At 36.3% G+C, this 14364-nt stretch overlaps 2 protein-coding genes across 2 annotated transcripts; one reads left to right on the forward strand and one right to left on the reverse strand.

The window, feature by feature from the left end:
- Positions 1 to 1069: 1069 nt before the first annotated feature.
- LOC118070587 (ubinuclein-1-like) lies at positions 1070 to 4819 on the reverse strand. Its single transcript, XM_035089330.1, has 8 exons — positions 4796 to 4819; positions 3054 to 3065; positions 2541 to 2660; positions 2362 to 2463; positions 2073 to 2285; positions 1464 to 2008; positions 1208 to 1369; positions 1070 to 1145 (listed from the first exon to the last, which is right to left on the reverse strand). The coding sequence occupies exons 1-8, from the start codon at positions 4817 to 4819 to the stop codon at positions 1070 to 1072; spliced, it is 1254 nt and encodes a 417-aa protein (XP_034945221.1).
- A 652-nt stretch (positions 4820 to 5471) lies between these two features.
- On the forward strand, positions 5472 to 11186 carry LOC118070746 (uncharacterized). Its single transcript, XM_035089577.1, has 2 exons — positions 5472 to 6790; positions 7004 to 11186. Exons 1-2 carry the CDS (start codon positions 5472 to 5474, stop codon positions 11184 to 11186), a joined length of 5502 nt encoding a protein of 1833 aa, XP_034945468.1.
- Positions 11187 to 14364: the final 3178 nt, after the last annotated feature.

Raw genomic sequence — 14364 nt, forward strand, 5'->3', positions numbered from 1 at the left:
TATAAAAATAGTGAAAAACATGACATTCTAATGAGCCATTATTTGAAGCTAGAATTATGATTGACAACTGTTTTAGCTATTTGCTAAGCTGTATTAGTGTATTTCTTGCTTTTTTATCATTTGGTGTATGGTTGGACCAGAGAAAGAGTCGTCTTCGGGTTTTTTCGGGCGAAGTACCCCCACCATAACTAAAATAATAAGCTCATGCGCCTAGCTGGATCTTGTATTACTACGCCGCGCGGTGAATATAAAAAAGCACATGTTTGATTTATCAAATAGCTTTTTTATTATTAATGTATATTTATAATAAGAATATAGGGTTAATCAGATAACTTGAATAAAAACCACAAATTATTAAGAGAAATTTTCTCGATAATTCTTTTAATTGTTAAAATATAAATATATTTATAATATTGTAGTGAGATAATTATAATCATCATAATCGCAACTTCATTATGTCTTTACTGTCATTTGGACCTTCACCTAATCGTTTATAATACCTTTCTTCAATAAGCCTGAAAAAATAACATTACATTTAATCAGATGAAAATCGATCAAACGTTGGAGTTGTAGTGCTTTGGATTGTATTAAAAATTGATCTCAATGTCAGTAAATAAGCGAACTTGATTCCAAAAATTGAAAGAACATTTTTATCAAATGAAGGTGTTTAAATTACGTAAATCATTGAAAATGTATATGGAATAAATAAAATTAAGTAAATTATTTGAGGGCATCTTACCCACAGTACCGATATATCTCCCGATATAAAAGTGGGCTAAGAAATAAAAAAAAATGACTATTTTTCATATGTCAATTAAATATGAGACCAAAACACTAAAAGTCAGATATTTAATATTTTTTAAATCTAATATAAGCTTTACAGTAATTGACATGTCAAATACACTTTCTGGCACGTATTCTATTCATTGATTTATCATTAAGAACGTCGAAAATTGAAATTTTGCCAACAACTGTGCTGCCTATCTCATGAAACTTATAATTTTTAATTTTCTACTCAATTTTTAAGATTAGTAGGTTAGTATAGTTATCACGGAATTTTTTTTATTACTCACTTTTCATCGGCTATTTTCTTATTTTCTTCATCCCTTTGCGACGATACGATTCGATCTATTATCGTTTTTAACCTGCAACAATACATATTTCATGTCCAAAATAAATATCATTATAATTGATTTATTACATATACCTTTGAACAGGTTCTTTAACTCTTGTTTCAGCATCTTGAAGACAAAGCTTTCTAGCACGACTTACTAGCGTAATTTTACTACAAGATAAGAAATGCGCTAAGTGGCCGTAAACCTGCGACCTTATTGTTGATGACTCTGTAGCGCGTAATTTTTTTTCTAAGCTGAAAATCCATCAATTGTTTATTTATTATTAAATATATATTATTAAATATTCCATTGGTTATTTACTAAATAATAATTAAAACAAGTGATTACCTTAACAATGTATCATTAACAGAAGTACCAAAAAATTTTATTTTTCCTTCTTTACTATTTTCAGCATGCTTTTTAAGCTTTGTAATAATTTCTTTTACATCTTCTGGAAGATTATCTGGTAAACGAATATCAATTTTTTCAGCATCTTCACATTCCGATGATGTCCCAGCTGTGCATCGTGATTTACCAGAATCTATTGTGTCTCGGCTAGATTCATCATCAAGTTTACCATCATTCACAACACTTTCAATAGCATCATCTATATTATTATCTTTACCGGAACATTTTTTTGATTCAACCTTCTTTTCTTCAGTGCCATTTGTAATATTTTTTTTCGCTAATTTTTTTTCTTTTGATCTAGATGCATCACATTGCAGCCTCTTTCTCTCTTCTTGATTTTCTATAAAACTATTGTCTACTTCCATACTGTCATTTTTTTGCCTAATTGAGTTATCACCATGTGAATGATCATGATTTTTTTTCTTCCGTTTTACCCCATTATCATAAACAGATTTCTTTTCACAGTTATCATCTAATTTTAATTTCTGTAAAAATGGTGATATTATAATAAGTATTAATGTTAAGTTGTTTTAATATTTATTTATTTACCTTGGTTATTGGTCCGTTGAGAACTTCTTCAGTATCATCATCATCTGATGTGTCAAGATCTCTTTCTCTTCGTTTAGAATCTGGACTATCTTCTTCATCATCATCACTACTTTCGCTTTGATTTGTTTCTTTGACACTAAATTCTAAAGGTCCACTGTTAATATAAAAACCTCCGTAAGCAGTATTTACTCCTTCAGGAACAACTTCATCATACTATTCGAGTAAATTAATTAAACAATTGTTAATATTTATAATAAGTTTAATTAATATTTATTACTAATGTACTCACCGCGTCTGTATTATCTATAAAGGGATCATTCTCATCATATCCTGCTCCAAGATCAACTTCGTCATATTTTTTCTTTTTCTTTCCGGTCATTTGAGTTGGTCCCTAATGACACATTATATTAATATAATTTAATAAATAGATAAATAAAACAAATAATATAATTCAAAGTTTCACCGTACATATTTAGCTTCAAATTTTCGAGCTACTTCTTTTAATTTGGCATCATCATTATCATCGAAAGGATCCAATCCATTCGAAACATTTTCACTGAGATTTTTCAACTCCTTAGCTTTCTTTTTCTGAAAAATAATTTTTTTTATTTATTGAAATGAGTATGGAATGTTTTTTTTTAATTACTGAAATTTTTTGACTGTTTAAACTATTTTTTGTTTTATCTCTTTTCTGCAGATTTAATCCCCATCGATTAGTTTCTTTATGATTTGCTTTATGTGCGTTCAAAGTATAAGAAAAAATACTAACATAATTTGTTTTTAAAAAATTATAATGTAATGAAGTAAGAAAAGAAAAATTTATTACAAACATTAAACAAAAAGTACGAAACTCTATTACGTTACTCAATGATCTTTTTCCATTTTTTGCTCTTATTGAAAGAATGAATTAAAGAAATGAAATGATTAAAATATTTATGATAATAACAGATTTCATGATAAATATCAATTCAAATAATTTACCTCCAAGTAAATCTATAGCTTCATTAGATATTGCTCTTGGGAATTTTACTTTTTCGAGAAAAATTAAAGTAAATAATTTCTCATGATCATTTCAATTATGAAATGGAAGACCACTGTATATCTTTTTATACATCACAACACCAATACTCCACCAATCAACAGCACCTCCATAATCGTTATCCTCTAGAACTTCTGAAGCTTAATATTCTGGTTTACTGTAGAATATCTCTGTTGATCGTCCTGAATATTCGAAAAATTAATTAATTAAATAATCAAGAAATTGATAACAAATAATCTCTCCTAATGAAAAGTAGAAACTATTCAAGAAAAATAAAATGCATTAAAAAGAAATTAAATGTTCAATCAATTTAAAATCAAAAACAAAATATCGAAATTAAATTCAATACTTCATTGGAATTATTCTTGCTAATCATGTGGTTTAAGAAACAATTTTGATCCTAATAAACACATAGTGTAAGATCTATTATAAAAACATAGTTATCATTTCAAGTTATAGAAATAATTATTCAAAGTATTTCAGATAGAAAGAACCAAAAAAATAAATAAAATAAAACAGGAAACAACTCACCATAAGTTATGTCTTCTTGACATAGTCCAAAATCAGCGATTTCAATATAACCATCTTTGTCCAGCAAAAGATTTTTCAGATGCAAATCTCTGCAAATAATCTCTTGAGAATGAAAATAATTCAAAGCAGATATTCTTTCAGCACCGTAAAACCTCGTACGATCTTCCCTGAAAACACCAATGACAAAAATCAATTTCATTCATTTTCGGTAAACTTAATATTAACTCTTACAGAATATTACATTTAAAAAATATACTTAGCTTCTAAGGTTTCGATTTCACATACATCACATGTTTAATACTGACACCATCTTCTGTACCATCCTCATCACTGCTGTTGAAACTTAGTACAGTTTCAATCTCCTTGAAAACTTTGAATTTTTTCCTAATCGGGAGACAGTCATGTGGAGATACATGACTGCCCGCTCAACTACCCAATGACGACTCAGAAAGGTGACCAATCCCGGCCATACTCAACCACAGGGTGACTTGTCCGCGTCAACCAGCACTGGCGAGGTTCTTGCCCGCCTGTTGCTGCGGCAAGTCATCCTCCTGGTTCGTGTCTCGCATGCACATCGCACGTGCTTAGTGACGCTCATCGGTTCAATTCAGTTTTTAAGTGAAATACTCAATGTTTGGGCCCAAAATCAACTCATAAGTGTTTGTATCATCCTCAAGATCATTTTGATGTTTTATAAGCTCAACAAAAATCGAAGTGCCACTCTGTAACGAGAGATTATTCATCGCGCCGCGGTACCGGCATTATTCAAGTGTTGTGTCTCACTCACTCATCCTACAACCATTGCCTGGCTCATGAGACAACACATAGACAGTGCGTTAGGCGTGAAGAACTCATAATTACTAGTAAACTAAATCATAAGAGAAGAACTCATAGACTTAAATTTTTCTTCATAATACTGTGATAGTGATTATATATATATTTTTTAAGAAATATATCCGTTTTTTGTTCAATACGAAAACACGTGTTAAGAGAATCTTTTTTCACCCACTGCTGGGTGTATCGACCTACATTCATCCATCCGAAAAGATTACAGTCCACTCCCTGTCACCTTAGCGATACAAATTAATTTTAATTATTAAGTTTTCTGATCTTAATCGCAACATTTTTTGGTCCTTCGAGCCGGATAAGGCACCTTATCCGGTTTCGCTAACTCCATTGTGAAAAAAGATTCTCGTCTAGACTCAATTCAAAAGACATTCCAGTGCTCAGTGACACTCATATTTGTTGATAGACACAGAAGTGCTCAACTTCAGTTTGGTGTATTGACTCAACTTTTTGAATTTATTTCAAACAATTTTTGATGTACACTAAAGTGACTCAAGTGAAATAAAATTCAAGTGAAATAATTCAAGTGAATTATACTCAAGTGTAAACAACTCAAGAAGGCTGGACATTCCTTGGTTGGTGACAACAACGCGAAACAAACATTTTTTGTGGGAGAATAAACTCAAACTTCAAGTGCTTGGTGAACACTTGATTATCAAAATTATATTGATCAGCTCATTATTATTATTATTCATTTTGTTCTTCTCTGAAACTCAACTCAATTGAAATTATTATTTTCCTTGTAATATTTTTTTTTGTGAAAAACTCATTCACAAGGTTTTTGTTCTTTTGTTAACCAAGACAAATCATTCTTTTTCTCAATTAATTAATTAATTAATCAATTCATTAATTCACTTCAAAATTGATTATTTTCTTGAATTACATCCAAAATAATTTTTCTGTTCATTTTGGTTGTAAAAATATTAACAAACTCAACATAACACCTCAGTCTTATACGTACTGAATTTTTTAGATAATCAAAAATGGTTGACAAACGTGTAATTAAGCCATCATCTGATTTTCACGTGGACTCAGAGGAAGGTGTGGAAGCTGGCCACGAGACGCCAGAAACAGTTATTAATCCAGGCACCCCTCAGCAAGCAGCTGATGAAACTCACTCATCACAACAACATGAGCATCTCAACGTCCCACCAAAGGAATCACAGCAGAAAAAAGGATCTAGGTCACCGTCTCCTGACTTGACTGGTCCAACTAGCTTCAAGATTGCAACTCAAATGGCTCGACTCAACCAATTGAGAAGGATGAAGGTGCAAGCTGATGACGTAAACAGAACCACCATGACTTTTCAATTGATTCAAGAAAAGATGGAGATGCTCAAGCAAGTCTGGAGAGAGTTCTTGGCTGAACATGAACTCATTGGTAAAGGTTGTCGTGTTACACTATTCAGACACCCTTACATGACTGATAATATGTTTGATCAAGCATATAATCTGTTTGATCAAACCAATGACCAACTGCACTCACTCAAATCGGAACTACATTGTCGAGAAATCCAAAGATCACTCACTGCAGCAGGGATTACTCCAGCTCCATCAATATACACTCCATTCACAAGAGCTCAACTTCCTGAAATTAAGCTGAAATCGTTTGATGGTCAATACTCAACGTGGCCAGAGTTTCGTGACTTATTCAAATCACTTGTCATCGATCGACACGGACTTGCAAATGTAGAGAAACTCCATTACTTAAAATCCAGTCTGACTGGACTACCAGCTCTACTGATTAAGAACATTCCATTGAATGATGACTCATTCGAATCAGCTTGGAGAACACTCACCGAAAGATACGATGACAAGGAAAGGTTGATCTTCTCTCACATAGACAGCTTATTGACTAACTCACCAGCTCCAATAAAGACTGCTCAAGACATTGATCAACTCAGCGGCAATCTACGCCAAAATCTTGATGCACTACGAAGTCTCAACGTCCCTGTACAACATTGGGATTATATACTGATCACCATTGTGACAAAAAAGCTCGACTCATCTCTTAGGGAGGCTTGGGAAGTGAAAAGAAGCTCCTCAACTGGCACAACTCAACTAGGGGATTTAATGCGATTCTTGAATGCTAGAGCAAGAGCCCTAGAATCAGCTCATCCGTCATCCAACCAGTCCAACTCATCTACAAGTCACAACAAAGGAGCAATTCAAAAAAAATCAACTCAGCAAGCTAGATCGTCTCATCAGGCTAGCCAAAAGTCTGACTATCCATGTGATCTATGTAAAGGGAATCATTACATAGTTGCATGTGAAAAATTCAGGAAGTTAACAGAAGCAGAAAGGTTCAAAAAGGTGAAAGAGTTTTACCTTTGCTTCAATTGTCTTGGTCATCACTCACTGGCATCATGTAACTCGAAACACAAGTGCAAGACTTGTAGCAGAAATCATCACACCATGATTCATCTCGACCAGAAGCCATCTCAAGACAAACCTGCGTCCGCTCAAGCCTCAGAGTCAAAATGAGGATTAAATGTGCCATTTTGTGTACCATCAAGCTCAACTCAGACACAACCTACTGATCAATCTCAAGTGCCAGCTGTCATTCATCATCAACGTCAACTCAACCAAATTGAACACTCACCAACACGATTTGCTGTACTCTTGGCAACAGCTGAAGCACTTTTGATCACTCACCACTCAGCTACACCTGTCAGACTGCTCATTGACCCAGGGTCTGAATTAACATTCATCTCAAACAATCTGGTGTCAGCATTAAAACTCCAGAGACAACACTCAACAATTCCAATCAAAGGAATTGGAAATAAACTGACCATTTACACACTAGGTCAAACTTTAATAAAGCTCCAATCTCGTCATGACTCACAATCAGTTATTGTAAAGGCTCACATATTACGACAACTCACAACCACTCTTCCAACAATAACTGAAGAAAATCTACATTGGCCAGAACTTGAATCACTCAACTTAGCTGATCCTGACTATCTATCACCACGGTCAGTGGATATTATTGTGGGTGCTGATTATTATGGATTAATTAGCAAGCCATCACTCATCAGATGCCAAGAATCAGCATTGATCGCTCAAGAAACATTATTTGGTTGGGTAATACTTGGCCCAATACCTCACTCATCATCGTCGACTCATCATGCATCAACTCACCTGGTTGTTGAACAATCAGAGAATCAACTCAACGACTTATTGCAAAAGTTCTGGACTCAAGAAGAAATAGCTGACAGTGATACTCAACAAAATTCACCAGATGATGAATCATGTGAACTTCACTATCGAACAACTCACTCACGTGATCATACTGGAAGATACACTGTCAGAATTCCATTGAAAACATCGCCAACTCACCTTGGAGCATCATTTAACACAGCCTATAGATGCCTGAAAAGAACAATTCAACTGCTCAACAAGAACAACTCCTATGCTAGCCTTTACAAAGCATTCATGAAAGAATACGAAGATCTAGGACACATGGTGAAGGTAACATCACACTCATCAATGAAGACAGGACAACCAGTGATTGTTTCTGGTGATCTGACGACTGGGATGACCTTAGCACATGATACTCCGGTATCAGGAGGGTTGAGGGTCTCAGGAGAAGGGTCATTGGAGCATTCAGCTGGCTCTTGTGCTTCTAACTCACACTCTAATCCGTATTACCTGCCTCACCATGGTGTTCTACGTGAAGACAGTGAAACAACAAAACTCAGAGTAGTATTCAACGGATCCAGCAACTCATCAACTGGTCTCTCGGTCAATGATCTTCAGTACATTGGACCGAAAATTCAACGAGACATTGCAGACATACTCATCTGGATCAGACAGTATCGAGTTGTCTTCTCATCAGACATTACAAAAATGTATAGACAAATCAATGTTCATAAGGACGATTGGGACTTGCAACGAATCCTTTGGATTGATGATCGACTCAACGCAGTTCCATACCAGCTCACAACTGTCACCTATGGCACTCGATCCGCTCCATACCTCGCAATTCGCACTATGTTACAACTTGTCGAGGATGAGGGACAGAGATTCCCGCTAGCAAAAGATCCACTCATTAAAGGCAGATATATAGATGATATCTTTGGAGGATCTGACTCACATGAACAACTCAAAGAAATTGCATCACAGGTAATTCAACTGTGTGCTGCAGGAGGATTTCCATTAGCAAAATGGCACAGTAACTCACTCAACTTTATCCAGCACATCTCAACAAGCTCACCATCTGAAACAACTCACATATTTGAAAACAGCAGCGCAAAATTGCTAGGCCTGTCATGGATCCCAAGATCAGACACATTCAAGTTCAACTCAAAGCCACCATGCGCACGTTCCAAACTCACAAAAAGGATTATTCTATCCGAGACTGCTCAACTGTATGATCCACTTGGTTTTCTTGCTCCGTTCATAATACGAGCAAAATCACTCCTACAAGAACTTTGGCTGTCGAAAGTTTCCTGGGATGATCCAATTCCAACTCATCTTGAAACCAAGTGGAAAAACATCCGTCAAGAACTCACCTGTGTATCAGAAATTTCAATACCTCGATGGTTAAACACCCTTAGCTCATCTTCAGTTCAACTTCATGGATTTTCCGATGCTTCTCAACTAGCTATGGCTGCTGTTATCTATATACGATCGATTGGACCAGATAATAAGATACACTCAACGCTTGTTTGCTCAAAAACAAGGGTTGCTCCACTCAAGAAACTCTCAATACCACGACTAGAACTCAGTGCAGCCTTACTACTTGCAAAATTACTCAAATACGTCCACCAAATACTCGACGTAAAGCCAACTCACATTTATTTATGGACAGACTCAACAGTTACACTCACCTGGATCCAAGCTCACCCGTCTCGCTGGAAAGAATTTGTCAGAAACCGAGTGTCAGCAATTCAAGATCTGTCTCCAAATAGCGTGTGGAGACACGTACCTGGCAAAAGCAATCCAGCAGACTGTGCTTCACGTGGACTTACTATCTCCCAACTCCAGAAGCACTCACTGTGGTGGACAGGCCCACAGTGGCTCATCAAGGACGAATCAACATGGCCAACTCAAGAGTTTAAGTTTGACTCACAAGCACAAATAGAAGAGCGACCGGGGCTCTCACTCAATGTGGTATCAAATCAACCAAAATTGCATTGGGAGATGCTCTTAAAATTCTCATCACTCACGCGACTACTCAGAGTAACCGCAATTTGCTTTCGAGTTAGCCAACTCATCAAGAAGATACCACACTCAAGTCTCTATTACCCGTTAACGCCACTCGACATCGAACGGGCTAGAGTACTATGGATCAAATCAACTCAGTCTGCATATTTTAAGAATGAACTCAACATGATCAGCTCATCAAGACTACCAAAAGGACATGCCCTACTTCGACTCACTGCCTTCATTGACACTCAAGGCATTGTGCGAGTAGGTGGACGACTCACTAACTCATTGATGGAACGTGATACTATGCATCCAATCATCCTACCGCAGACTGCTCACTTGTCAAAACTCATCATCGCCGACGCTCACCAAAAAACAATGCATGGTGGAACACAAGCAACACTCACCTTCATACGGCGATCTTATTGGATTCTGGGTGGTCGGATTCCAGTTCGATCATTTATTTTTAACTGTATGAAGTGTGCTCGACAACGTGGCGAACGAGCACAGCAGCTAATGGGTCAACTACCAGCAAGCCGAGTCACCCCATCTCGACCCTTCTCCATTAGTGGCGTGGACTACGCTGGTCCTGTCACTCTGAAGTCATGGAAAGGGAGAGGCGCCAAACATCAAAAAGGATGGATGTGTGTCTTTGTTTGCTTCTCAACTTCTGCAGTTCATCTAGAACTTGTCAGTGATTATTCATCAGACTCATTTATTGCTGCTTATAGACGATTCACAGGGCGAAGAGGCATCTGCACAACACTCTACAGTGATTGCGGCACAACTTTCATTGGAGCAGATGCACAACTCAAGCGACTATTCAATCAGGGAACTCAAGAATTTTCTCATCTGCACTACTCATTGACAAATGAAGGAACAACTTGGAAGTTCAACCCGCCAGCAGCTCCTCACATGGGAGGAAAGTGGGAGGCAGCTGTAAAATCAATTAAATACCATCTCAACCGTACTGTTGGCGAAACAGCACTCACTTTTGAAGAATTCAATACTCTGCTCATCCAAATTGAAGCTATACTCAACTCACGACCTTTGCAACCACTCACAGAAGACCCTGATGATCTGTCAACACTCACTCCAGCTCATTTTTTGATTGGTGAACCACTTACAGCAATTCCAGAACCATCATTACTCACTATTCAACCATCTAGATTGACTCGATGGCAACTCTTACAACAGAAAATGCAACTGTTCTGGAAAACATGGTCTTCTCAATACCTGCAACGACAACTATCAATCTCAAAGTGGTATCACCGTTCTCACCAATTGAAGGTTGGATCTCTAGTTCTACTCACTGATGAGAGGTTCCCACCAGCTAAGTGGCCTCTTGCCAAGATCACTCAACTCATCCCAGGATCAGATGGACTCACCAGAGTAGTCAAGCTCAAGACAGCAACAACTGAACTCACCAGACCAATCACCAAACTGGCTATTCTTCCCTACTCACCTCACGATGACCAACTCAACGACGACCAATCAAGCAATGATCAGCATCAAGTTGCTGATGGCGGGGAGAATGTTGAAACTTAGTACAGTTTCAATCTCCTTGAAAACTTTGAATTTTTTCCTAATCGGGAGACAGTCATGTGGAGATACATGACTGCCCGCTCAACTACCCAATGACGACTCAGAAAGGTGACCAATCCCGGCCATACTCAACCACAGGGTGACTTGTCCGCGTCAACCAGCACTGGCGAGGTTCTTGCCCGCCTGTTGCTGCGGCAAGTCATCCTCCTGGTTCGTGTCTCGCATGCACATCGCACGTGCTTAGTGACGCTCATCGGTTCAATTCAGTTTTTAAGTGAAATACTCAATGTTTGGGCCCAAAATCAACTCATAAGTGTTTGTATCATCCTCAAGATCATTTTGATGTTTTATAAGCTCAACAAAAATCGAAGTGCCACTCTGTAACGAGAGATTATTCATCGCGCCGCGGTACCGGCATTATTCAAGTGTTGTGTCTCACTCACTCATCCTACAACCATTGCCTGGCTCATGAGACAACACATAGACAGTGCGTTAGGCGTGAAGAACTCATAATTACTAGTAAACTAAATCATAAGAGAAGAACTCATAGACTTAAATTTTTCTTCATAATACTGTGATAGTGATTATATATATATTTTTTAAGAAATATATCCGTTTTTTGTTCAATACGAAAACACGTGTTAAGAGAATCTTTTTTCACCCACTGCTGGGTGTATCGACCTACATTCATCCATCCGAAAAGATTACAGTCCACTCCCTGTCACCTTAGCGATACAAATTAATTTTAATTATTAAGTTTTCTGATCTTAATCGCAACAACTGCAATATCCGTTTCACCTGAAAAATAATAAAATTTATGATGAATATTTTAATTTTGGTATTATAATATTAGATAAGCATGCTGTTATGATTCTTACCGGTTTCTCAAGATGTATTATCTAACTCGTAGCTCAATCCTCTTGTTTGTGACGCTTCAATACCGGAAAGTACATCTTGTTGGTGATGATTTCATCCAACATTTGACCCCGAATTTGCCTCATGTCACTTTGCGTAAAGTTGAACGGTTCATCTCTTGAAATGTGCTCAGCATAAGCACAAACGAATACCCCACAGTCGTAACCATTTGATTGCCTTGGAATTCCCTGAAAAAAATGAAGTAATGATGATTTATAATATGGGATGACAGTGTGCCTCAATAATTCATAGCAAACTTACCTTGGCATGGTTCATCGTCCATGTAGTTTGATCAAGAGGTTGCCCTTCAACTGCTTCGTGCTCTCTGCATAAGTAATCCATGATAGTCTGAGAAAAAAATTACATTTATAAACATCTATAGACATTTGTTGGTAATATACAATTATTGTTTCCATGATTGAATTTATTAAATACTCACAAAAAGACATGCTTCATTTCTTCTATAAAGGCTGTCATAATAAGTGATGGACTTATTTTCAAAATTAATCACTGTCAAACACCAATGAGCACCTAGATGAATGGGAATCATCATCAATCTCTTGGAGAATATTCGAACCTATTGAAAAATAAAATGAATGTGATAAAAGCAATAATGAAAATGTTTGATAAAATGTTTATGAGTATAAAAAGCATACCTTTCTCGTCCATGATTGAATTCCTTCATATCCTCTAAGCATCAGCTGCTGGAAGAAGAAAGTGTTACAGGCGTAGATAGAAGGTGCCCCCCTTTCTGCTATCATCTCCAAATAAACATTGATAATCTGTACAAAAAAGTGAATTAAAAGCATGCATAATAATAATTTACGATGATAAAGAATTGGTAATACTCACCTGGTCATTTAACCACTCAGGAGGATAGAGAGTCTTCAAATCTCGTACATACACCGACATCTTGACCTTCGTGTGTATGAGTGTATCGTCTGGCCCCAAACAGTCCTGAAACAATAAAAGACAATTAGATTACATGAAATAACAGTACTGAGTCATGACAAATATAATTAAAGAGCTACTTCAGCTTCTTAGTAATGTTCTAACGGTTGATTTATAGTTATTTTAAGGTAAAGTTACCCTTAAATGACTTGAAGTAAACGCTACGTTTACTATGAACCTAATTGCAACTCTCATTTAACAATTGACATGAATCCATCAGGGAGAAAAGAATAAATTACCTTATAGTCATCAAGAGGTGATGTTGATATTGAATACAATTCATCAGCAATGGCATTTGCAGCAGTATCAGTTTCCTCTTGTGAGATCTTTGGAAGAGGTGGTGAACATGGTTCATCCATCTAAAAATTTAATAGAAAAAAAATATAATAACCATAAAATATAGTAAAATAGAACTTACCGTTTCTTCGTCAAAGTCATTAAAAAGAGATTTTTTACAAGAAAGGATGCTTGATACAGCTGATGACTGTTTCTCGAGTTTGGGTGTTTCTTGTGAAGCTATTTCCATCTCACGAAGCTCTGGTACTACATCCATTTCATGAACATCTTGGGACTTCGTTTCTTCATCCGGTACATCTTCCCATTCATCTTCATCATCATCATCCGTGTCAACAGATTCCTCTTCTTTAATTTTCTTATTTCTGCTATTCACTTCTTCTATAAACTAAACAAATAATAAAAGTCAGTATTAAATTAACATTTTATATCCATTTGTAGATCCATTATTTAATTTTTTTACCTTTGGATTATCCAATTGTTGAGAGCAATCCTTTAAAATTTCCGTTTCCACTTTTTTACAGCATTTACTCCACATTTCTGCATCAACAACAGCCAAGGCCTCTTTCCAGATTGTAGACAAATTACCCTCGGAGAAATCATTATCACGACCAATATGTTTATCCAGGTATCTTTTAGTTATTCCCCAAACCAACTCGATGGGATTGTAGCAGCAATGATAGGGAGGCAAACGAAGAATTTTGTGCTGAGTATTTTTCACGAGTTGATCAATTTTGTACCGGATTTTTTCTTTGTGGGCCTGACACTTTCGGAGTAGTACAGCATTGGTATCATGCTCATTATAAGGAATGCTGCGTTCTTTTAGCCATGCCATCAAATTCTTCTTCTTCCAATTAGTCGTAGGTTGTGGATTAATCTGGAATAATAATGATTACACTGATTTTAATAAACCTGTTGATTGTAAAATGTAAACAAAATAAAGAAATCATTAAAACTATTTATATAAAATGATAAGTACACGAAATAACAAAAGTAAGCGAGGTTTGCAACGATAATACAT

This window comes from Chelonus insularis, unplaced genomic scaffold (assembly GCF_013357705.1).
Source record: "Chelonus insularis isolate UGA/USDA-ARS -01 unplaced genomic scaffold, ASM1335770v1 contig_112_pilon, whole genome shotgun sequence".
Taxonomy (NCBI): Eukaryota; Metazoa; Arthropoda; class Insecta; order Hymenoptera; family Braconidae; genus Chelonus; species Chelonus insularis.